The following is a 26,709-nucleotide window of genomic DNA, read 5'->3' as shown; positions in this document are numbered from 1 at the left end:
AGTTGCAAAACCTCTGGAAAAAAGACTGCTTACAATTCTAATTGGACTTTGAAATGATAGTGTGTTTTCCCACGAATGATTCAACTCCTCTTTTCCTCTCTCACTTTTGTAATTTGTTAAAATTGAATATGGGCTATGCTGACTTTACAACAGTCTTTTGTTTGTTTGTTTGTTTGTTTGTTTTGTATGAGGGATTGAACCCAGGGGCACTCAACCACTAAGCCACATCTCCAGGTCTTTTTATTTTATATTTATATTTTGAGACAGGGTCTCACTAAGTTGCTTAGGGCCTTGCTAAGTTCCGGAGGCTGGCTTTGAACTTGGGATCCTCCTCCCTTAGCCTCCTGAACAGATGGGATTACAGGTGTGTGCCACCATGCCAGGCTATAGCATAGTTCTAATAGATAAAACAAAAGAAAAATTTTAAAGCACTGAAAAAATTTAAGACTATTACCAATGCACATCACTTTCTGAAAAACTAATAGTTTCTACAGAAATTGAAAAAAAAAAATCAAGACACTGATGTAATTTATAAGACTGACATTAAATGTCAAAACACTACAATGAATCAGTACCCATCCTTGGTAGACTTCACTTTTAAAAAGATGCTCTTAGGCTAAAAGGAGTTTAGTTCAGAATCAATTCTTTAGTGCTTTTAACCCAATAAATCACTTAAAATGTGAAACATCCAAATTTGAGCCTTTGTTATAAACCTATATTGCACAGTTTAAATCAAACCTTCTCTGTGAAATAACAAGGATAGATGAAGCAATAATAATTTCAATAGTGCTTATTTATAAGATGAAAACAGAAAAAAGTATGAGAGAAACAAAAAATATTTTCTTCTTCTAAGAGAACAAAAAGCAAACAGCAAAATAGATGAGTGCATTGTTGCCAAGCATTTTAAAATTCAGTTTTCCCTTTATTACCTGTGCCACCACCATCTCCTCAACTTCCCCTAACTTGTAAAAGCAGGAATGCAGAGGGGCTGTGAATTGTGCTTCTTTGATAATCTTTGGGCTACTCAATCAGCACATAAACCAGGGAGGAAATATCTAAAGAGACAGTACGTGGTCATGGGTGGCTGGGCATGTGAGGCCAGGCTTCTGCAGGATGACCACATGTGCTGTGAATTCTGGGGAGAGAAAAGACTGATTCAAAGTACAACCAGGTAGTCTGAAACAGGTTTCCCAGTTTCTTACTTAACTCTGATATTGCCTTGTGAATTGGGATGGCACTGGCAATGTACAGGAATTCAAGTGAATCTTTGTTTTGGAAGGTAGGATTTGGATTCTAAAGTGGGAGACATTTCCTGGGGGGAATGAGACATTGGTTTCATCTTTTAAATAAATCATCTTTCCTAAAGCAGAATAGAGTTGGTTATGAATTCATGGAGAAGATTCTCTTTTTAAGACCTAATACTCAATCTATTATTAATTGTTTGGATGGTTTATAAGGGAGTGTAAATCTGTTTTGCCAAAATTCCACTCAGAACCCAGAGTTAAAACAAATGTATCTACCTTGGCAATACCTTTCTGACCCTCTGAAATTACTCTCAGGAGATAGGGGAAAGGTAAGAGTCTTGGGGTCCTAGAACATTTATCATTTGGTGTCAGGGCACTACTGTTGCCAAGCTTTTTTCACAGGGAGTTTTTGTGGGTTTGTTGGCATCCCCCCATGGCATAGGTGATGCTGTCTCTAACTTGCTGCTGGTGACTCCCCTCAGCTCTGGCATCTCAGAAAACTCAGTTTTTCTCTGCTAAGGATGTCTTATCATTGGTAGAAGGTCGCCTTGTGTGCAACCCATAAAACACCATCATATCTTACTTTAAATTTGCTTAGCTAAGGCTGGGAAAGTGTAAGTCACTTATGACTATGTTTTAATCTATTCAGGTTGCTATAACAAAATACACTAAACTGAGTACATAAAAACAACAGAAATTTATTTCTTAAAGTTCTAATGGCTAGGAAGTTCATGATCAAGGAGCCAGCAGATTTAGTGTCCAGTGAGGGCTTGCTCTCTGCTTCACAGATGGTGCTATCTTGTGATCTCACAAGGCAGAGGTGCTAGTTAGTTCCCTGAGGTCTCTGTAGAGTACTAACCATATTTATATCGTGGCATGACCTATTACCTCTCAAAGGCACCACTTTCTAATATCAGTTTGGGTTTGGCATTAGATGATGCTATTGTAGCATATGAAGTGGAGAGAATACAAACATTCAGACCCTAGCAGAATGAGTATGAACGTAAGTTTTTTGTTTTTTTTTAACTGAAAGCACTTTGATCCAGGGATATTCAATAATACTAGTTTCCTATAAAAACATCCCTTTCTAAAGAGGTTGTCCTGGATTAATTATCTAAAGTCAGCATCTGACTAAGATCTAGACAAACTTAACTGACTGCCCAGTTTTCTTTTATCCACATGTTCTACATCTCCAATGGAAAAAATTTGTTTTGCTATCTATATTTTCAAATGGATTCTAAAACGGTAATTTTTTGTGACATTATTATGTCATTAAGATTACTTGTTAGTGTTTATACAATTTTGCAAATATTAGCTTCTCCAATTCTTGATCATAATGGCTTTGGTTATTATCATGTATGCTCATGATGCCTTTATATACTTCTTACACTTTAATATTCTAAGACATATTTGGCTTTAATAATTTGAGATCTATTGCCTTTTTTATTTACCTTATACAGCTTTAGAGACCTATTATCTGTCCATAAAGATTCAGAGGAAACAAGAAAATAAGGAATTCATTTAATCATCTTTCTTGAGCTCTTTACAACTTATAAAGGATATACTTTCTGGCTTTAACAATCCTTTCCCAAAGACCAAACAAAATACTACATTAGCATCCAATAAATCTGGTAACTTTGCTAAAATGACTGTAAGTTAGAGCCTGTGGAACATATCCCTGCTGTACTCAACCCCGGGAATACCGTCAGGGACAGAATTGGGAAGCAGCCCTTTCATGAGGTACAATAGCCCCAGAGACTGCACTGAAAATTAACATGGATTTGGGTTTTGAAAGAAACATTGGGAAAACAATTTTAAACTGTTTTTTAAGCTAATCAAGCAGTTAAACATCGTCATAAATTGGGAGGGATGAAGGAAAAGAAAGAGAGATGAAGATGATGCTTTTACAACCCTGCTATAAGGAGGTACCAATATTTTGTACATCAGTTAAATTCCCTCTGGGACAAGTGTGCCACGTGCCTCTTTGCAAGTCTCTGCCCATGAGGAAGTGGAAGGGAAATGGCAAGGTGAAAGAACATAGCGTGACAAGAACCAGGGAGATCGCTGCATCTTGACTCTGCCACTTCATAGACACACAACCTGGGGCCTCATTTCCTGTTCTGTGAAGTAAATGGGTTTGACTCAAGGATCTCTTGATGCTCTGGCAAATCTATTATCAAAGTAAAAATGGTTCCCACTGCCTGCTTTCTAAAAAGGTCTTCATATGGTGATGGCAAAACCAAATCTGGTTGTGAAAAGAAATTATAAAAACATTATGGTTAGAAACCAATGCCTGGGGAAAGGATCAGTTCCCCTCCCCTCTCTCAGCTCTTCTCCAGGAAGCCTATTTAACCATGGGTCCCTACCTTTTTAAATGTAAATAACTGCCCTAAGAGTCTGATTATTCCCTCTGGAAATGCAACAGAAGCCTGTGAAAAGAGCAATTTGTTCTTACCTGTTTCTGTAAGCATGCTTCATGTTAGAGACCCTGTACAAGGCCTTCAGCCACACAGAGTACAATTTCATTTTAAAGAGGAGAAAAGCCCAAATGATAGAATGGGTCTAAGATGAAGCCAAATAACCTATAAATGGTGTAAGAAACTGTGGATCAGGGCTCAGAATTTGGAGTTTTGTCTTCCTCTGGGCCCACCAGCATAAGATAAAATTTGGAATCCTGAGTGCTGCTGGCTGCTTCTCAATCAGTCTGTTTCCCACAACAATATAACATTTTCACTTCCAGTAATTTCTCATGATTTTGTGATTATTCTCATGATTTTGGTTTATTGGTTTGTTTGTTTGCACTACAGGGAATTGAACCCAGGGTCACTTACATACCAGGCAAGCACTCTTCACTGAACCATATTCCCAGGCCTTATGTATTTTAGAGTCCTTTGGACACATGCTTAGGTCTGCATTACTCCTAAAGAAAGGAGAGTCTTCCATTCCTCTGTGTACCTCAGATCATGACTCAGGTTTGGGAAGCCTGGAGAGACATCTATTTAGGAAGCTTGAAGGTTCATCTATTTAGGGATCTATTTAGCAGTCTATTGGGTTGGTAAGTATATTCTCTACCCAAGGAGCAAACTTCACTACAAGAACCCAGAAGTCCACTCCAGCTGTCAGATTGCACTGGGCAGACTCCAGGCTGCTAAATTTTCATCTAAATGCCTCACACCCTCCAGAAGCTTTGTGGAATTAGAAACCAAATACATTTGCCAGACAAAACAGACAGGTTGGGATTTTCAATTGCACAAGAGTAGGCAGCCCAGATGACTTGATGCTCCTGTGAAGTTCACGTGCCACACAGAGAAAACATACATTCCCTTTTTCTCTACCCAGAGAGAGAGCACACATTTCTCCTTCTCTCCAACCCCATTAAGAATATTCACTTTTCAAGGGCTGAAGATCTTTCAATAGTTTCCTAGGCCACTGAGATTCAGTCTCAACCAACATTACTGTTAATGTCCTTTGGCCTGATTTGCCAATGTTCTTAGCCAAGAAGGAGAATTCCTGGGGATGGCATCATTTCCACACTGCCAAGGTCTCCCTCTGAAACTTCTTGGTCAGCACAGTAGGCTTCTCAAGGCCTGGGTCTAGTTAGCATCTCTCAATCTTCCCTGGAGATCTTAAAGCTTAAAAAAATATAGTACAAAATAAGACCTCTTCAAAAGTAGCCTGAGAAACCTGGCTCTGTTAACATTCTTTCCTGTTTGTAGGAAATTTTTATTCAGACCTGCAGCTTAAAAAAAGAAAAAAGAAAAATCCAATTATTTCAGTATAAGCTGTTGTTTCTCATGTTCCAGTCCCTGAGCTCCCCCTTGTGCTCTGATGGGAAATAGATTCAAGGGAAAATTAGAGGTCAGCACATTTAGACTGTGGAGTTCAAGCAGTTCCCTAGAGGAATTGAGTCTGTACACCTCAGTATGCATCACAACTACAAACAAAACCTATCAAGATACAGCAAAGGACTCTATTCTGAAGACCATGACATTTTAAATTAGCTTTTCACAACTCCAAGATGCAAAAAAGAAAGAAAAAAGAAATGTGGAAGATTCTGTCTCAGGGGAAAAAAAAAAAAAAAGTAAGTCAATCTAAAAATGTAGGTTAAGACAAATAATTCTCAATTTAATATCCAATATAATCACCTGACATTTTAAAAAATATTCCTGGGTTCAACCTCTAGATATTGATATTCTGTAAGTTCTAGAAATCAATTTTAAAATAGAGACCCTAAGGTAATTTATTGCAGATGATATTGAGAAACCCTGGCAGAGACAGCTAAGTTTCCTAAGTGGCAAAGATTTGCCAGAGGTGAGAGGAGAAACTTAACTTTTTCTCCTCTCAATGAAAAGTTCAGTTTCTAGATGTCATAATTTAACCCTTTGAGACTCTTTTTGTTATCACATTAAAACATCAAAACGTACCTGAGGAGAGTCAGAGTGATAAATTCTCTTAAGGTGAGAACTACCCTTTCTCAGCATCATCTGTTTGAGTCAGAGACCTAGGAGAGGCTTCAGAAGCCATCCAATTAGGCTCCCAGAGGCTAGATCCCGAGAGGTTAGTTGCAAGGTCCAAAAGGGACCTCAGAAGTGCTACAGTAAATACAAGGAGCACCTGAACTCAAGGCTCTCTGGTGGACTATTGGAGAATGATGAAAGACTTGAACTTTATTGCTGTACACTCTGAACGCATCTTTTCATAAAGACAGTGTGGTTTGCTGCCTGGACTCTGGCTTAGTGGCTACAGAATGTTTCTTTGAGCCTGCAGAGTATCTGTCTCTCCCTGCTCCTTTCTCAGCCATCTATTACCTTTTATTCTATACTCCTCTCATCACATTCTTCTCTCACCTTGAATAGATGAAAAGAATAATTAAATTGTAGGTCTGTGAGAACTGCAGAAATGCAGTTGGTGAGACATGAATGCTAGTGTGCCTTTACACCATTTATACCCCTAAAGAAACCAAAACAATGTGTATCACTATAATTATTTTTAGGATACACAAGTAATTGAAGCAAAGATTAGACCATCAATTTCCAATCCTAATGTGACATAGAAAGATAGTTTAAAACCTCTCAGGGGTTATTATGAAATTATCAAAACAAATATCAATCATTTTTTTCCAAATAAATGACTTTGCAGTTTAATGGAGAAAAATATGCAAATTGAACTACCATCCAAAGATACCTCAACACTAATAAGGTTAAAAATAATCTATATACTGAACAATACATGTGAAAAATAATCTATACACTGAACAATAAATATGAAAAATAAAATTAGGAGACATTTGAGTGTTCCTTACACCATGAAAGCAGCCTTTACTTAAGCTGACAGTTTCCTAAACCCAGGAAATTGCTTATGCTCCCCTACTTTGCCCACACAAAATGAACTGTATAATCATATCTAGACTGTGGAGCACTGCTACCTCAGTGCCAGTCAGGGAAATGAGCTGCATTTTATCCTGTAGGCCAGACTCACCAGTGATTTCCCTACTATTAAACAGAAGCCTGAGGAGCTGCAAATGAATCCTACAAACTATTCACCCTCACTCCATCCCTTTCAAAGAAAGGAACTATGACTCAGAGGTTAGATTATGTAATCTAGGTCACCAAACTAGTTGGTTGGTAATCTAGTACTAACCCAGGAAAGTTCCTAATCCAGCTTTCAAGGAAATTGAGATGAAATACTAAGAATAAGTATAAGGACACAGTATAATTAATGGTACATAAAATACTTTCAAGAGAATTAGATATTCAAGGCAAATGGAATAAGGATATGTCATTAAGGAGGTGGGGAAATACTGATATTGGCCAGGTAAACCTATTCTTTCTTCTTCACCCATGTTTAGTATCCCTACAACAAAAACCTACAGATACTTTTGTCTCTTTCTGCTTTATTTCCATAAATAATGTTTTAAAATAGATTCTAGAGGGCTTTACCTCTATAAATAAATATGTATATATTTATCATATGTATTATTTAAAAATGAATACAAATGTGGAACAATCACATATAAATAAGAATACCTGGGGACTGAAATCATGCCCGCTGCAGGTTTAGTAGGATTACACCTCATTTTCACAGCAGTTGATCGGCCATTAATACAGGATGTTGTAGTTGTGGAAGACCTATTGTGAGGCAAATAGTATTTTAAAAAACAGATGTGACACAGATCATGAAGACAAAAATCATGTGTATAATCATTCTCATGCTCGATGAAGAAGAAAATGTATTAAAATTCACTAATTTAGAATATTAAAAACAAATTCAGGTCACTACTTTCACTACGCAAAGTTGACAACTCTCCCAGGTAAAGTGACAAAGCTATAATCAAGGTATTTGGTAAAGCTGTAGAATTTTAATCAAAATTATAATCAAAATTTTCTTAAAGGGAACAGGGTTTATATCTACTTAGGCTGATGCTTTGATGTGTGAATTAGAATTACTACCTAGACAATGAACTAGAGTGTCCTTACTGCCTAGCTTAAAAGTGTGCGTGTGTGTGTATACATATATATACTATATATATATATTTGAGATCACAACCATGTTTCCTACTTTTTACTAAGTCATTTAACGATCAGTTTTTGATTATCTGTTCCATTCAAGTTACCATGCTAGACACCCAGAGGTGACATTATAAATCTTCCCTGCCACCAGGAATTTAACAATTCAGAATGGGAAATAAAATCCATATATAAAGATAATATGCGTTCCTTTTGATAAAGAATAGTCAAGGAAAGCAGTATCTTCACTTACTTATAAAAGAAATGCACATCTGGTATTGGCTTGGTGAAACTGGGAACATGTCTTCTTTTATATTAATGTTTTGCAATGTGGTTTCAACTGTTACGCCTAGATGACATTAAAAAAGAAACTATTAAGCAATATGGGAAAACTAGGTTTATTTAATCTCTGTACATCTGAATAGAAAATAGCTTTACTTTGATGATTGCCATTTCACCAGAAATATTGCATTAAGTTAATGCATTCCTGGTTAAAAAAAAAAAAAAAAAAAAAAAAAGGAACTTCCCAAATGCTCCAAAAGAGAGAAGATTCTGCTCCCTGGCCTTGCAATTTAACTTAAATTATTTCACTTTTCTGGGTCTTATTTCAGAACTGTTGAATGTATGAGGTAATCTAGATGCTCTCTAAAGTCCCTTCCAGTTCTATTATTTCGAAAATCTATTTTTTTTTAATTGTTATCCTCTGGTGAGTTTTGTTAAAAAGTTAGGCTATTTTGATAATATAGCTTTTTGATCATGTTCAATATACACATATTTGACAAAGTAAATTTTCTGTGCCCAGCTAGGTGCAGCAATGCACTTCTGGAGTCATAGCTACTCAAGAGAATGAGGCAGGAAGGTCACTTGAGCTTAAGAGTTCAAGGCCAGCCTGGACAGCACAGAAAGATATATGCCATTTCAAAATATATATACTTCAAATATACATGTGTACAATATATTTGTAATACACACATATTATATACATATGAACACTAATAACTTCCAGAAAATAACTCTAAAATGTTCTTGATCTAATAAGCAGAAAAACAAGACTTTTTTCTTAAGAGACAGGTAGAATGGTGGTAGAGCTGAAATGCCAGCATGAACATCTTTGCTTCTTACAGAGTTCTGATGATGAATGCAAATCAGGTAAATGGTTTTGTGCTGGAATTTGAAGCTACATTCCTATGAGGAGAAAGCAAGGGTTCTCAAATCTGGCTGCACATCACACCCACCTATGGGACTTGCTGGATTCCAAACCCCCAACCCAGAGGTTCGATCAAGTTCAGTGAACTTGATTCCTAAGAATCACTACTTAGAAACCTGGCTTCTCTAAAAACTTCTCTACAGTTTTCAGGACCCAGATACCTGGGGCACATGGGGAGTACTCAGTACCTCACCTTTGCTACCAGCTTATTTTGGATCTGAGAAAAGATTATGAATATTAGTGGTATACACTATAATTTAGATTGTGTTTGTCTACTGTTCTTACTTTGGCTTTTTGTTTTGTTTTCATTTTTAAAATTATTTTGCTTTTTAAACTCTTAGAGAATCTGATGAAAGATACTGATATGACTTATTACATGAGTCAACATGTAAATTCAGAATCTTGTACTCTCTGAGGTTGATCAGTAGATCCCACACATGGAAATGTGTGGGAAACTTTTAAACCATTTTACAAAATGATAACTTAGCATTACCTGCAGGTATTAATCTTCTGTGGTATAACATCAGTGCAATAACAAATTACCATCACCATAATTTAGAATAAATGTATGCATGCACATATTAACCAAGGGCAACTTACCTAAAAATGTGTCTGCCAGAATGATGGACTGAGATGACAAGGCTGCTCGGAAACCCTTACTTTCAGAAGGAATAATAGTTGATTGGCATACAAAAGCGCCTACCAAGTTGGTGTAATCATCTGACCCTGCCACCATTTCCTTTACTGTAAAGTCCGATATGTTGTTAGTACAGAGAGCCATCTTCTTCCCCTAGGAAACAATGTCACAAGAGGTTTTACTGAAGGTCAGTCTCTAAACTGAATCTTGGTTAGCTGGTGACTCTAGGAGAGTATGGCTCTCTCTCACCAGAGATTCTGATTTAATGGACCTGGGGTGAAGCCCAGGCATTAGTGTTTTTTAAAAGCTCTCAAAGCAATGCCAACATTCAGCCCAAGTTCAGAGCCATTCCAGTTGTTCAAGCTCTACTCTTCCTCCCGACCCAGCATCATTCATGCTGGATGAAAGCCACATAACTAAGGGAAAAAAGTCATCTATGAGAGTACAGTTCACAGGATAACAAGGAATGCAAAGAGACCAGTGAACTGCTAGTGGAGGTTTTAATGCCAAGGAAAAAGGCTTGCCCTTCTTTCTCCTTCACAGGGATGAGCATGGCAGAAAGATAATAATAAGCTGAAAAAGAAAGCCTAAAGTCATATTGTAGCAAAAACCTAGCACATCCAATTCTAAACAGTCATCACGAGTATCTTTATTCATCTACTCTTGGATCCAGTGATGTGAATCTAACTATAGAGTAAATTGAAGACAATATAAGGAGTTAACTTTTTGAATCATTTAGATGCTAGCTGGAAAACATAATTTATAAAAACTGAAACGTGATTTAAACGTAGTATGTTTAAATATACTGCTGTCCCACTGCAAAGAACTACAGCTTGCTCCATAATTTCTAGAAAGAAATATAAAAAGAAAATAGAAAAAACAATTTCATTTATCTTAGATTTAGAGTGTGCACAGAAAGACATAAAGTATACAGATTTCTCTTTCTTAATGCAACTTGCAATCCTTGACATATAAATTTTTCTCCCTCCACAAGTCCTTCTCACCACAATATAGGTTCCATACATTTGTTCTAATCTTAAATTGTTGAAACCAAGAAGAAATAATGGAAAAGGGCAGAGAGAAAGTACTGAGGAAAGAAAGGGAAAAGAAAGGAAAGACCAAAAGAAAATGAGTGAGAATAAAAAGAGAAAGGAGATAGAAGAAGAGAGAAGATGGAAGAGACAGTAGGATAAAACTAAGAAGTATGCTAGATAATGGAATATGCTAGATAACCTCATTCCTTGCCTCATAAGTATCTGATATACAACAGGTATTTATTATACATTTATTTATTGAGTGGACTGACTGATCAACCCATTCAGTAAGTGTGTTGGATCACCCATGTAAAGTCAGGAAAGAACAAATGTACACTATGTAAAACATATAGATCTGGTTTTGTTTTGTTTTTAACTTCTGTGTTCATCAGATTTCTTTAAGAAATTGGCACAGCCTTTCATAATGAAGACAATATATAGGAATTAATATAGAAAGAGACATGGAGGAAACGCCTTATATTTTCAACTTTGTTGATGGTATATACATATATATTCTTCCCATCACCAATCTCATAGGTCCATAAAAACATTGGACATATATAGATCCACTAAAAGTATCACTCAAAGTTCTGCTCCCTCCGATAAAAATAAAATTCCATTATTAGCAGAAGCTACCTTATCAATTGATATTTATCCCTGCATATCTCCTTTTTATTTGTAAAACTTCCTCTTATAAGTCATTTTTCTTCTTAAGACACAAAATTGATAATTTAAGTGTGCTGGTTCAATTGTTAACTTGACTAGATGAAGGAACACCTAGAGAACTGGCAAAGCATTAATTCTGGGGGCATCTATGGGGGTGTTTCCGGAGAAGACTGGTATGTAAGTCAGAGCACTGAGATGTACCCTCAAGGTGAGTGGGCACCACTGAATTAACTGGGGACCCAGATAGAACAGAAAGGCTAAGGAAACAATTTTTCTCATTCCTGGAGCTGGGACACTTGACTCCTCCTGTCTGGGACATTAGAACTTCAGACTCTCTGGCCTGAGGACTCCAGGAATTACATCAGCAGCCGTACCCTCCTGCCCCACCTGGGGTTCTTAGGCCTTCAGTCTCAACTAAGAATTACACCATTGGCCTTTCTGGTTTTGAACCTTTGGACTAGGACTGAGACATGCTGCAAGCATCTGAGGGTCTCTGACTTAGACACAGCTTGTCATGGGATTGCTCAGCCTCCATAATTACATTAGCCAATTCCCCTAATAAATCCTTTCTCATAAATGTTTTTCTGTTTCTCTGGAGAACCATAATAAGCAATAGTAAAACTCTCAAATCATAACCACTTGCCTAAAAAGATAGGTGGGATTGATAAGCCTCACTCAATTTTACAGAAGGAAGATGAGGATGATGATGAGGAGGAGGAGGAGGAGGAGGGAGGGAGGAAAGAGGAAGTGGAAGAGGAAGAGGAATCAATGCACAACTCCAAGTCTTGGGGTTCAGCTAAGCGAATAGTGCTTTGATGGACAGAGAACCACATGAAGTCACTCCTGGTAAAGGAAGCTGTCAATATGATAAGAAGGAACAGAGGATTTAAGCAATCAAAGCTCAGTTCCTGACACTGGTTGTTAGTTCCTATGGAGATTTTACTGGTTAACAATACAGAAAATATCAGCTTAATCAGAGCTATAGCACAACTCTGTCTCATCTGATGTCCAAACTCACCTCATGTCCACATAAACTGATATTAAAGAATGGAAGTATTTTGTTCCTTTGGAGGTGAAGCTGGGGCCATTCATTAAGGAACCCACGCTGCTGAGGTTGCTGAAGTCTAGTGCAAACTCTGATTTCTTTTTCATGATAGAAAAAGCAGTCACTGTAGCAAACCGAGTGGTCCTTTGTTTAAAGAGGACAAGACAGAAGGAAACAATATTGCAAGAAAGAAAGTATTAACTACTACTAAAATGTGTCCCAAAAAGTTCTACATATAAAAACTATTTCAGTAAATCTTAGTTATATTTTACCATACTAACATAGAAAATTTCTAAACTCCTAATTTTTCTAGGAAGAGTTTAGAGGATTCAGATTTTTTTTAAGTCAGACTGAAGTTATTCTCAAGTAAGTTTCTTATGGGAAGGTACTTTATAAATAGTAAAAACTTCCTGCTATGCTAGTTTAAAACAACTTTCATAATCATCCATAATATACCATTAACCTTTGCTTTAAATTAAGATACACTCCTGCATCTCAGATAATTCTGAAACCAGCCTACAAAAGTAGTTTATGTGCTCTACCTTAGCAATGCATAAGAAATCAGTTCTAACATTTTTGGAAAACATTCTTATTTGAGTGCTTTTTCTTAACATTTTATGTCCTTAGTAACCAGTCATTAACAGCACGTATTCAATGCTGCATAAATGTAAAAGGAGAGTAAACAGAAAAGGGAATTAAAACTCTCTTTTTTTTTTTTTTTCAGAATAAATAGCAACTCCATCGCTTCTAGAGAAACATTAAGGGAATCCTTGAATTGCCCTTTTAAAATGTGTTTTTGTGAGAATAACTGAAACACAGCCCACTTACCTGAGTGCTTTTACTCCCAGGCCCACAGGGAATACAAGCTTCCTTGCCATAGACCTGATGTATGGCAGGTAGGTGTCAGGTGGACACCTCCTTGCAACTGGTTGGTTTCTTTCTCAATGTAGTGGCCTGGGGGGCAGGGGACAACACGATGAGCCCGACTGTTCAGAACCGAGGGCACAGGCACGGCATGAAGACGCCACCCCATCAACTGCATTAGTGGCTATGATAGAATAGATCTTCACCATGTCATTGATGAACCGTCTATTCTAAAAAGAAAGCAGAAAGTAATGACTTCTGCCTTGGAGCTTAGTTGTACAACCAGATTATGTTTATGTTGATATCACCAAAACAACTAAGCAGAGTGTTCCAACCTAACAGTTTGTAATTGACAATGGAGTTATATCACTCTTTTTTGATTCTTCTTTTTTTAAAAATCCTAAATCTTGACTTTGGAAACTTGAAGTTTGGCCACAATTGACATGAGGTATGTCATATTTGGTATAAACGAGCATATTTATAGACTTTATGTGTGGAAGAACTGCTGTGCTTAGCAGAGTAGCAACTTTTCTCTCACTATTATTTTATTCAAGTCTAAATCTAGTGACACACTGTGGTAGGGTAGAAAAGCAATGGACTAGGGAACAGAAAATTCTGGAAGATGAGGACCTCTGTTCCTCACTCAGACACTAGCTGTGTGATACTGAAACAATCACATCACTCCTTTCAGCTTTCCTTCTCCTCTCTAGTTCTCATAAAGGTATTTTTATTTCTACTGAAAGGATATGGAATAGGAAGCAGGATCCTGGATCTTACTATATTTTTCCTTCTGTGATAATGGGTTAATTAAGGGCTGGTTTTCATCAAACAGTGACTGTAGCTCTAGCAGAATAATGTTGACCCAAACGGCTCATTTTTTTTTTTTTTTTTTTGACTTGGGCAAAGATAAAAAAAAGTAAAGGAAGAAGTAAGATCCCATCATATGTTCATGCCCCACAAGATGGCAATCTGAACCCTCCTGAAGAACAACTGGAGTCAGGTAAAATCTGGAGAACAGGTTCCCCACTGAAAGCCTGAAGAGAAGACAGGAAATGCACTACATTTGCCACCACAGCATTAAGGCCACTTCTGAACAAGACATTCACCTTGTTCTCATCCTGGTAAGTTCATATGTATGAAGATCCACAAAAATAACAGTCTTGCTACCATCAAAACACACAAGGGAATTTACTTAGGGTGGGTGGGGGGTGGATAAGGTCTATCTAGCAGGGAAAATACAAGAAAGGAAATGATCTTGTGTGTTAACCCAATTGTGTGTACTTACACATTCCCTAAGAGATAACACCATAGTAAAAAATAAGGCAGCACCAGATCATTCAAGACAATTACCAACCTTCTCAAAGTCTCAAAAAGCTTTAGAGACAAGTTTTTAAATAGCTACAAAATTAGATTTTCTCTTAAGCTTTAAGCAACTATAATTAGTTTAGAATAATGCAAAGATATATTGTTATTACATTTCAGACATTCTTACTCTCAAAAAATAAGAAAGTTATCATTTTTTTACACCAATCCACTGCTTAACCAGAGAGTGATTCCATATCAATAAAAACTGTCTTTTCACCCACATTTGAGCGATCTCTTTGTGTTCATCTCCACAAGGGGGCACCATCTTTGTGTTTTATAAAAAGAGTGTTTGGAACTTACATCTTGACCTTGATTAGTTCTCTGGAATGCCCATGTAAATGTAAACGTAGCATTCTTGAAGATGATGTGGGTGTATGCTTGTTTTTCTTTGGTTCCACCCCATGATTCCACCACATTGGTACTTTTCCTATTAATATCCTAAAAGAATGGAATAAAATATATAAAATAAAACACAAAACGAAATAGATATGTAATATACATTACAAATACAGACTGCTATGTCTCATCCACAGAGTTCCTGTAAGACTCGGATAGGGCTTGGAAATTTGCATTTTAATTTTTACAGCAACATAGATGAAAAAGTAGACATGAGAATAGAGTAGGATTATTGAAAGTCTAGCTGAAAACAATAATTTTAATTTCAGCAATGGCATCATCTAACAGATTAAATAAATAAGGGGGCAGAACTGGGATAACTAAAGACCTATTGGTTATTTGTGGTACTGAGATGGATATACTGAAGATCATCCACGATTTCTTTCAATGTTATAAAATAAATCCTTTTTTTTTTTTCAGAATAAAATAGTCTCCATTTAAGTAGCTAGTGATCACAAAACATTCAAATCTCCACATACCTTGTATACCATGAGGGAAATTATTAATGGACTATTAACTAGTTAATAAAGGGTTGCTGAGGAAAAAAAAAAAGCAGCTCTACAAAATAGCTATTTAATTGTAATGTTAAGCCAGATGCCATGGTACATGGCTGTAATCCCAGGGTCTTGGAGGCTGAGGCAAGAGGATCACAAATGAGGTCATCCTTGGCAATTTAACAAGACCCTACCACAAAAAAAAAAAAAAAAAAAAAAAAAATATATATATATATATATATATATATATATATATATATATATATATATATCTGATGGTGTCAGTGGTAAAGTGCTCCTGGGTTCAATTGCCAGTAACGCCAAAAAAAAAAAAGTAGTATTAAAATCTTAGCCAACAATTTCCTAAAATCCCCTTGAGGTCTTGGTGAGTTTTGAATTGTTATTTTTCTCAAGCTAGGAGTAGGGATTTAAATCACATACAGAAAAGAAACAGGCAAAATTATGATGTGTATAGTAAAGTTCTTTGTCAAATTTAACAAGAAAAAGTTCTTTTTTCCTAATGTTCCACACCTTCATTATTTTCCGCTCTTACTTATTAATACACTTCTCCCTTCTAATAAATTAAATTGCTGAATGGTAATTAAGGGAGAATTTTCATTCTGTTGATGCATATTTTGTGAAGGAATTTTCTACATTAATATTCCCTGGCCTTTATCAGGCACCTGGGCCTCTTCACTTATTTCTCCCCAGGAGGAATAAATGCTTTCTTAATGGGCTTTATTGCACAATTCTTAATCACTTCTGCAGATATGTTTAAATGTTTTTTAGAAAGTTCTAAGAATATCAAGAACAATGGGAGTCTCAGTCCAACTTGCATAAGTAAATTCACACTTAAAAGAAAATGATAAATTCTGAAGTCTGCCATTGAAAGTCACTCTTCCACTTACCACCATGAAGTACAGGACACAGTCAGCTGAACAGAGGGTCTCAAAGACAAAGGTTATTCTTCCTAGTTCAGAACCTGTGGCTCCAGTCATAGATGTTGGTGGTCTATTTGACAGATTAAAATTGCAATATTTATATTATGTCCTAAATACAATTTGCAACAAAATCAAGCCACTTTTCCTATTAAGTTGAAAGCTATGCTCTTCTCTTTCCCTATTCTATGGCTTCCTCCAAAACACAACTTTTTCCTCACTCCGACTCTGCAAGTTCACACCCTTGTTCTAAGATGAATTCTACCCAGCTATGAAATATGCTTGCATTTCCTGCTGTAAATGTTCCCACTGAACCTAAAGAAAGATAAAAGACTGCTATAGGGAAATCTCAACAAGGGGGACTAAAGCAGAATGAGATTAATAAATTTGTAACATATTCCTTTACAGGTAGAACTGAGAAAATAAATAAATAAACCAAAAAAAATACTCCTGCAAACAACTTAGGCTAAGACTCTTCATTAGCATCCAAGAATAATAATAATTATAGCTTTTGATGTTATATTCTAAAATTTTCATCTTCACTTGAGGAACACACAACTAAACATTTGTAGTTAATCAGTCACTGATTCTACAGATATTCTTAAATTTAATACATCATTCTGTGACAGTGTTTTTACTAAGCTTTGCAATATTAATATCTATAAAGGCAGTTGTATTTCATCTATTTCTAGAGGGAAGCAGGTGTGAAGATTCTTACAGAAAGGATTCAGAATTGGTTTTCCTTACTTAAATCCTGGAATATGCAAGTTTAAGATCAGGTAATCATTATCAGAACCTCCAGCTCCACTCTGGATATGATCTCCAGCCACCTCCCAACCTAGAAATTAAAAAAACCATTTTTATTAGTAAAAATTTCATTAGTGATACTCAAAAATCTTTTTATTTAAGGTAAAAGTTACAAGGGGAATTAGTGTTTATGTTAAAAGTATTTATACTCCAAAGTAATTCCCTGTTTTTAAATCACTTGTATACTGCATACACCAGGAAACTTCTAGATACCAATAAAGATATTCTGAATGTATTGTTCTGCATAAAATTATCTAATGGGAAAACCAACAATAGTTTTCTCACTGAAGCATGATTTAGAAAAAAAAACTATACAGATAGTCTTTATTCATTCTAATACATTGAGATAAAAAATCCTAGTCTGTAGGTAACCAGTGTCAATATCCACTTCTTCAAGAAGTAGTAGCGGGACTAGAGTTGTGGCTCAGTGGTATACTGCTTGCCTGGCATGTGTGAGGCCCTGGGTTCATACTCAGCACCACATATAAATAAATGAAATAAAAAGATGTATTGACAACTAAAAAATGTTTAAAAAAAAAGAAGTATGAGAAAGAAATTAAGGATTTTTATTAGTGCTAGCACTGGATTGGTGATTTGATAGTTTTTGAAACATATAATCAACAGTTTATAGAAAGATAGTATGTTGAATAAACCTCAATCAATCTAGTCTTTAAAATAATATATACTAATCTGCAACTTGGAAGTGCTCATTGTTCTACTATCTAAAGGTTCAAATGGTTAAAAGAAAAAAAAAAAAGCAGATCAGCTCTTAATGCTGAGAGTTGAATAACCATAAAACAGGCTGGTTCAGTGGAAGAGAGACCCATGACTGCAGTGGAGGTGATATGAGAGGCTTCTAGGTTTACTGCTACCCTGTGGTGAGGGTGAAAGGGAAGACCTCATGAATGCTTCTCTAAGAACCCCTCCTAACATTCAGAAATGCCAGGAAGGAGGACAGAAGGAAAGGCCAAAGAAAAGAAAGGAATAAACAGATTATAAAGAGTAATATTTGGAAAGGATTATTATGACTGTGAGGGGAAACAGACATCTCTCATGTTTCAATATTGCCCATTGTAGAGTCCACCAGGTTTCCCATTTTCTCTCTGTCCTGACCAAGAAATACAGAATTCCTTGACTATCCCATGACCTGGCTAGATGCATGTTTTTCCAGCAGGCTTGAACCCAATCCAGGGGCCATGAAGATTCCTAAGCACTGATAAAGGTGTTTATGTTGTTGACCAAAACTCTAAAGAAACAAGCCCTGTCCCTGAGTCAAATTCCTCAAACCCTTATGTGAACTCTGCCCTCCCTTCAGTGCAGAAAAACTTAGGTAGAACCTCCCAATCTCACTGTGCCTTTGGGAAATTATGTTGCAACCCTCAGTAAGTAAGGTTCCCTAAAAAATGCTTTGGATTGCTCATCCTGATATTTAGGGCTTCTTTCTTTAGAATCCCAACTGGCCCCACTATCAGTACAGTTTGAGGCACTACCTTGTGGGAACACTTCTGCCACTATTTTCAGGGCAACTCCAACCAGTCAAATAGAACACTGATTATTATGGTTTGAATCACAGAAAAGTCTTGGAGTTCTAACTCTCAATACCTGCAAACAGGACATTATTGGAAATAGAGGCTTGACAGATAAAATGAAGTTAAGATGAAGTCATGATGATGGGCCATTAGTCCAATACAGCCAGTGTCCTTAGGTGAAGAGGGAAATAAGGACAACACACACAGAGAAGGAGAAGGGCCAGGTGAAGATGAGAGGTTGGAATTAAACTACCATCAGCCAAAGTACACCTGGGACCACCAGAAACTAGAAGAGGGAAGAACAGATCTTCCCCTCTAGGTTTCAGAGAACATGGCCCTGTAGAATCTTAATGTCTGGCCTCCAACATAGTGAGAATAAAACTGTGTTGTTTTAAGCCATCTAGATAGGGAACTCTATTGCAGCAGCCCTGGGAAACTAAGATACCCATACCAGATTAAGCAGGAAAAATACCAAGGACAGAAAACAAAGAGATCCAATGGAATCAGTATAAACAATTAGCAGACATTTCACTCTTTTCATACTGAATCACTGAATAGACTGAGTTGATTTTACACTTGCAGCACACATCAATTTGAACTAGCCACATTTCAAGTGTTCAATGGCCACATGGGGCTAATGGTGACTGTGTTGTACAACACATCTCAAGAAAGTTAAAGCAGAGTTCTGAAAGTAGGACAGATCGAAGTTGGCAGAGACCTAGGAAGCCCTGCCTTCTACTGTGCAGTAGGTGTCATTTCATCCATTGCAATCATCATAACTATGTAGGATACTGTCGGCCAAAAGGATCCCAAAAACATTACTTTTAACCTAACACCCTAACAATGGTTATAATTTTTATACATTCCCTTCCAGGTTTTGTTTATGTGTGTATTTTTCTAAGAGCATGTGCAATTTTGTATTTTCCCTAAGTAAATCCCACACTTTCCATCGTTGTATATACACTTTGAAGTTTTTGGTTTTTCAAATCATATTTATATCTATTATAAAATTTTTAAAGCTACAAAAAAACTTAAAAGATGAAACCTAAAATCACTTATAATCTTATCACCCAAAACACCCATCATTAACAATTGAGGTATTTCTTTCACTGACGTTCAGTATGTTTTTATATCACTGAGCTCTACTACAGAAAAGTCTGTAAATCATGGTTTTATAAATGAATATCATTTCATAAACGTTTTATGTATAATTACTTCATCAAGATGTTAGTAACTACATTAACATTTTATGATCTAGACAGGTAAAATTGATTTTCATAATTTACCAAAATCAATGTTGACCACACATCCATTTTAGCCATTTGGACCGTTTTTGTCTTTAATTAGTATAGATGACAATACAATGAATACTTTTGGTGGTTTTTCTGTACTTCAATATTTCTACTAAATAGAATCTCAGTAAAGGCATTATTGGATCAAATGGATATATTTTTCAAATAATATCTTCTGCTGTTACTCTGAGTTTGAAAGCAATGTGTTTCTATGTGGAACATTTACCAAATGTAGCAAAGTAAACAAACTAATTTCATAATTCACAGAAACCTCCCACCCCAAGATATATCCTCAACATTTTGGTGTTTCTTTCTGTGATTTTTCTAGGGCATACTTTTTCTTTAATTGACCTTAAGTCTTATTGTGTAATCTATTTTCTGATTTTTTTCATTTAGCATTACCTTTTCATTTTTCAAATGAATTATATTATAAAAAGAATATTTCCCCAAATATTTAAAAATTCTCTTTACTTCTAGTTTTAAAGATTATACAATTATTTCCTAATTTGTTTAGCCATACTTCCATTGTTGAAATTTTATGCCTCTTTTTCCCTCTGATAAATACTAAAATTAACGTCTTTGTGTATAATTTCTTTCCGTACATTGTTTCCTTGGTATAGATCCTCGGAAGTTATTACCGAGTTGGAAAATAGGAGAATTAAAAGTTCCTGAAACAGACTGAGACATTGTTTTCTATATAGATTCCATATAATGACTGCATTGAAATTCCTTTTAAACATAATTCCAATACATAAAAATTTACTTCCACATGTCTGTTCTAAAAACTATGCAGAATTCATAATGAGAATGATGAACCTCAAAGCATTCCAAGCCACCCAATCAAGTCAGTCAAAACACATCCACTCTAACTCCATGATGGGCAGTGACTGTCCCACCAGGCAGGCTGCCCACCTCTCACTGGATCCTCTTAGAGTGCTGCTCCTCACACAAAGCTGGTGCACTGCCATCCAGTCACAAAAACATATACCTTGTATCTTTGTGTTCTTTTTGTTTACTATTTCATTATCACATACTACTACAGCAGAGCTTCATATTTTTAAAATAATTGAACATTTCTAAAAATTAATGGAAATACAAAAAAATATGGCCTCTAAGTAAGAGTAAGCAAGTGAGTAAATCAAGTTTGTCTTGAGGGTTAAAGTAAGCCTGCCATAGGATCAAATAAAAGTTCCATGTAATCTCAACTACTAAGTGAATACACACACACATTAGTCCTTTTATAGATTCATTCAGTAATCTGGTCCTCCCGATTTTATTTTGCAATAGGTTTTAACTTCATAAACTTAGAATGCAATCACAGGACACATTTTAGGAACATAAATTCTCATGATCAGATAATAACTATGGTATTTTTTTTCTTCTCCTCCCTTAGGATAAATTTCTAAAACTGGAATTATTGGCTTATAAAAAGGAATATTTCACATTTGTTATATTAAGGTTTTGATTTTCCCTCTTTCACTCATCTGTTTAACCAATATTATTTTAAAGACATATTCCTTGCCAATCTCTCCATTCATATGTACATATCACTTCCTACACCCAAATCTGTTTATTTGAATAGGTACTGATTTAAAACATATGCAATTAAAAAGTCCACCTTATGTGGGTGTGCATGCATGTGTGTTTACACAATAAACAAATATAACAAGGAGAAAGTAAGCTGATAAAAATACTAATGAACTGATAAAATTAAAGGATACATTTCAGTATAAAGCACTGGTATTTTTAGTACCTGACCCTAGTGTCAAGTTTAAAAATACATATATGGGTACTGTGACTCATTCAACCAACAAACACTATAGATACAATAATGTTGAGTAAAAGTCCTACGGAACTCTGCCACATTTTCAAGTTTTCAATCAGTGGGGATCATATGTATTTAATTAACACACTCGCAGACTCCATGTTTAAGGGAATTTGAGGTCATTAATCCTTCACATGGCACAGTATTGAGCCAAATACAGAGATGCTGACATACTCCTCTTTAAGTTAAACAACACAAATTTTGTTACCTCCCTTGGCAAGTCTATTCCGGTATTTATAGCCATAAATGGTAATCTTCAATACCCACTTTGAAACTGACTCCAAAAGATGCAAAATTAATACCATAGTCCCCCACTTATTCTCAGGGGATGTTCCAATGACCCCAGTGGATGCCTGAAACTGGATAATACCGAGCACTACAATTTAATGCCTTTTCCATCTTAACTAAGCACTTACCATACACTGCAGCTGTAATTTTTGCAGCTTGAAATGGAATAGCAATACTAGCACAAATTTATTTTTTTTCCACCTTCACAATTTCACAGATCTTTCTTATGATAGATCTTAGCAACTTCAACATGCAACATTTTTCTTTCCTTACTAAGTTGAGAATGTCCACCTTTTCACCTAAAGGAAGCACTTTATGGCTTCTCTTAAACACATCTGAACTGCTAGTATCACTACTCAGCACCTTCTCTTTGGCATCTCTGAATCATCAGTATTAAGTAAAGCAAGAGTTTAACCAACACATGACACCTGCTCAGTGGCTAAGTGACTAATGGACAGGTTGTACAACTGGAAAGCATTGTCACAGGACAAAGGAATAATTCACATCCTGGGTGGGACATAGCACGATGGCCTGAGATTTCATCAGCTACTCAGAATAGCATGCAATTTAAAACTTCCAAATTATTTATTTCTGTAATTCTCCACTTGATATTTTTAGACCACTGCTTACTGCAGTGGTAACTGAATCTGCAGAAAGCAAAACTACAGAAAAGGGGAGACTGCTGTATTTTATGTTCTTATAGGAAGGTCATCTACCTGTTTACTGTTTTTATCTGAGTCCTGAAAGATGGACACATTGCTGAATAAGACTGAAGTTCCTTGTGCCTATATTTGGCATGTTTTGAAGAGCTGAGCCTGTGAAAGAATGGTGACTGCTGCCAAGATGGTGACTCTGAACTCACCATTCATTCCGTCACACTTGGAATTCCCAACATTGAAACAGGAAGTTTTCATGTTGCCAGGAAGGACATTCCACCATTTATATTCAAACCCGAGTGCTGGCTCCGTTCCTGCTGGACATGGTCTACATTCTACAGAAGACAAGTGAGGGGAACAAATACAATTAAACTGCATCTGGACAATTTCTCCTTCCTCTGTTCTTAGCACCGCTAAATCATAAGTAGCAGAGAGGGAAGTGGAAAGGGGAGAGATTGGTCTACCAATTCCCTTAGAAATTGGTAACTTTTCAAAAGTGATCCGGAAAAAATTCTGAATAGAGTGTGTAGGTATGTGTATATATTTGGCTTTTTTGCTTGCATACTGGCATGCTATTCTGCAGTGTATGTGTACACGTAACTTACAGGGAAGATCTACATGTTACCTACATGGAGACATTGTCTTACCAATATCCAAAGGCAACACTTATGCCATTAAGAGAGTGTCATACAACATGCCATTAAAACAGATTTATGTTAAATAAGCCACTGTGGTCTCACAAAGCCATTATCGTCTTCAGTCTCAATCAGAAAATTGTCTCTTAAAAGAATTTTTCAATAAAAACAATTGAGAACAAGGTCACGATAGCCCAATAAGTTTATTTTGCTAAAGGTTCAACTCATGGACTGCTGACATCCTACCTTTTGTTCCATCTGAAAAGGTCCCAGGAGGGCAGGGTTGACAAGAAGATGAACCATTGTTATAAAATCCAGGGTTGCAGGGCGGACAATCCTTCTTCTCTCCAGAAGGGGGCAATCTAATAGCATCAGTGAGATCTTCCCTGCAGATTTTGGGTTCTATCCACTTGTACATTATCTGTGTCTGTAAAAACAACAAACAAGCATACAATGTTATCACAAAAACACTGAACTGGAGCCTAGGAAATGGGCAAACAGTGGCAGAATAGAAGGGCTAACTGAAGAGAATCTAAAATACCAGTGACAAAATAACAGAAAAAGCAAAGTTTGGTGGGGAAACTATTACTTTTAAATGTTTTTACCCTAAGCTACATACACAGTTTAGGTACCACATACACAGCATGTTCCTCATATGAAATCCCTCTTTAAAATATACAATCTCATTGTTGCCCTTACTCTTCTAGCCAGTCATTCACCTTATTCTTCAACTGTGGTTTCTATCTTCTCATCTGAGACCTCCACTGATCTTTTCCTATCCTCCAGCCACAGCACATAACACCATGCTTTGCATAAGGTGATTGCAAAAGAAAAAGATTATTTTTCAAAAAAAAAAAATAGAAGCAGCTTCAAATTTCAATTCTAATGGTACATAAATATTGGTCGGTGTTCTCTGAGTCTTCTTCAATAACTTGATGTCTGTCTTGCTATAGCTAAACTATTTTCTCTGGAGCTTCTGGCCCTGTTCCGTGTGTTCTGAACTTAGGGGTTAAGGCAGCCTCTGCCCTCAGGGAGAGTCATTTAAACCCCATCCTTTATTCTCTTCCACATATGCACTCACCCCACACAAAACAAGATATAAGAAAATAACTAACTCAGCCAAACCCAAAAAGTTGTTATCATAAAGTTGATATTCTCACTTTGAAATCAGAAATATCAAATGGGTTAGCTGTTCTAAAACAAACTGATATGCTCCGTAAGGGAAAAAGGGTATTCTGATAAAATCAGAAAAATAAACCAACTCTTTCATAATAAAATATAACTTTTTAAAAGCAGACTAAAAATTCCTCCCATGTCTAATAATCTGCCGAATGTGTTCTTTTCCTTTAAAACAACTTCTGCCACAGGAAGTCTACTACTCAACCAGAAGAATCAAACTTAAAGCAATTCTCCACCACTATTCTAGTTAGTAGAAAATCATGTATAGTAAGCCCTTAGGCCCCTCAGTTTTATTCTCAAGTATTTGGAAGAGTAGATTACCCAATGAACAAGGATGCTTAAGAAAATGTTATAAAGGTAAATGTTTCAACATAATTATAAATACTCCCTTTTCTCACATTCATTTTACAGCAATGTATCATGATAAACTTTAACCAGCCATTTCCACCCAAATGCCTCTGTTACCATCTATAAAATAATGGCAGCTCCAACTGGGGCTTCTTAAATAGCTGAAAAAAATTAATTACATACTGCTCTATAAAAGGTTCTTAATTTCGCATAGGAAAGGCAATATAAAATTCAGAGATTCTAAGAAAATTAAACATTATTATATTTTGGGGATTGGATTTTTAAAATTCTGACTTAATAACTATAAAAAATAAATTTCAAATTCTAGTTCATTCATTTCCTGATTTATTTCAACATTAATAAAATGTGTGAGCTACTACATGGTTGAGAATAGGTAGTACCCACATACTTGGAGTGGGTGTTGATACTGTACACTACCATATAGTCCTTCACGACCATTTTGCATATTATTTAGAAATGAGGAAACAGTTCAGGTTAAAGCTGTTAAATAACCCACCCAAAGTCATGCACAATTGGTAAAGGTGAAGTAGGAGTAGTCAAGGAGAGTCAGTTTGGTAAAGACAAAAATAATAAATGTGTAGGTGCATTTTGAGAAGTCAGTTAACCATGTAATTGCTAATGCAAGCAAACCAAAGTTTTACAAATTAGAAAATGTGCACTACCTTTAAGCATTTAAATATTGAGAAGTTAAATTTCAAATATGACTCTGTAGTAAAAGTTTTGTTTACAAAGCCCCTTGCCTCACATGGCAGATTAATTCTCTACCTCTGTTTCTAATGGGAACAGATGCTTTCAACTTCAGCTGACTGGGAAAGACAATAATTAATATTAATGACACTTAACACCAGATGGCTTAAAATGCAGGTGTAAAATAACAATTCATTCTTTGATATATAATTATAAGATGTTTTTGTGAAATCACAACCCCAACAGAGTAAGACTTACCAGATTGCCATTAAGATTACAAAAGAGCTACAATGCCCCTGTGTGTTTCTGTTATTTAACACACACACACACACACACACACACACACACACACACACACAAGAAGGAATTCATTGGAAGCTGGCTTCCATATTAAATAAAGTTCAAGTCCAGGAGGACTAATATATATGCAACTTTTGAGACTGGATTTGCTCATAGTAACCTGTTTTCTTTTTTCAAATATTGCTGCACAGATGTATTAACCCTTTATAGATTGGCTGAATTTATCAGAGCTGAATTACATATGCTTTAAAAGGGTCCCCCCAAGGCCACTAACCTGCCTTGAGCTCCAGGTTATTCTGGTACAAGTGGTCTCAGTCAAGCAAGTTAATGCTGGCCCCCCTGCCTCTCTCAAAACTTGATCTTTCCAGTTGCTAACTGCTGGTCATTTATCTTTTGTCTCTCTTGAATGACCCACATGATGCTGCCAGGTTGTGTTTGACCCTTCCTTAAAGATAATATTCAACATCCATGGCTGCTTGAAATAGGTCCTTAGCCTATCTAGCTACAGGGCAGTCTCTACCTGAATTCCTTTCCTACAAAGCTTTGCTGTTTTTGTTTTCTCATATGGTTTTCTCCTTCTCCCCTTTATAAGCTCTTAACAACCTTAGTGGTCATCTTCTTCAATATGGAAGATACCACAGGGATTTATCTGGAGGTTCTCACCAGGGCTTTAGGCAAGAAAATGTTTTAAATTAGATTGTGATAAATACACTAAAAACACCACATTGCACACTTCAAGTGGATGA

At 36.2% G+C, this 26,709-nt stretch overlaps 1 protein-coding gene across 1 annotated transcript in view; it reads right to left on the bottom strand.

Annotated features, from left to right (window-relative positions):
- Positions 1–26,709, bottom strand: part of Elapor2 (endosome-lysosome associated apoptosis and autophagy regulator family member 2) — a 170,550-nt gene that overhangs the window by 28,303 nt on the left and 115,538 nt on the right. The window contains 16 exon segments of the mRNA XM_047562761.1: positions 7,271–7,372; positions 8,004–8,040; positions 8,043–8,099; positions 9,558–9,747; positions 12,313–12,341; positions 12,344–12,435; positions 12,437–12,483; positions 13,168–13,232; positions 13,235–13,262; positions 13,265–13,309; positions 13,311–13,433; positions 14,869–15,006; positions 16,367–16,469; positions 17,144–17,234; positions 23,000–23,128; positions 23,675–23,855. Coding sequence (XP_047418717.1) covers positions 7,271–7,372; positions 8,004–8,040; positions 8,043–8,099; positions 9,558–9,747; positions 12,313–12,341; positions 12,344–12,435; positions 12,437–12,483; positions 13,168–13,232; positions 13,235–13,262; positions 13,265–13,309; positions 13,311–13,433; positions 14,869–15,006; positions 16,367–16,469; positions 17,144–17,234; positions 23,000–23,128; positions 23,675–23,855 — 1,457 coding nt within the window.

This window comes from Sciurus carolinensis, chromosome 8 (genome assembly GCF_902686445.1).
Source record: "Sciurus carolinensis chromosome 8, mSciCar1.2, whole genome shotgun sequence".
Lineage (NCBI taxonomy): Eukaryota > Metazoa > Chordata > Mammalia > Rodentia > Sciuridae > Sciurus > Sciurus carolinensis.
This window is presented reverse-complemented; position numbering and strand designations above follow the sequence as displayed.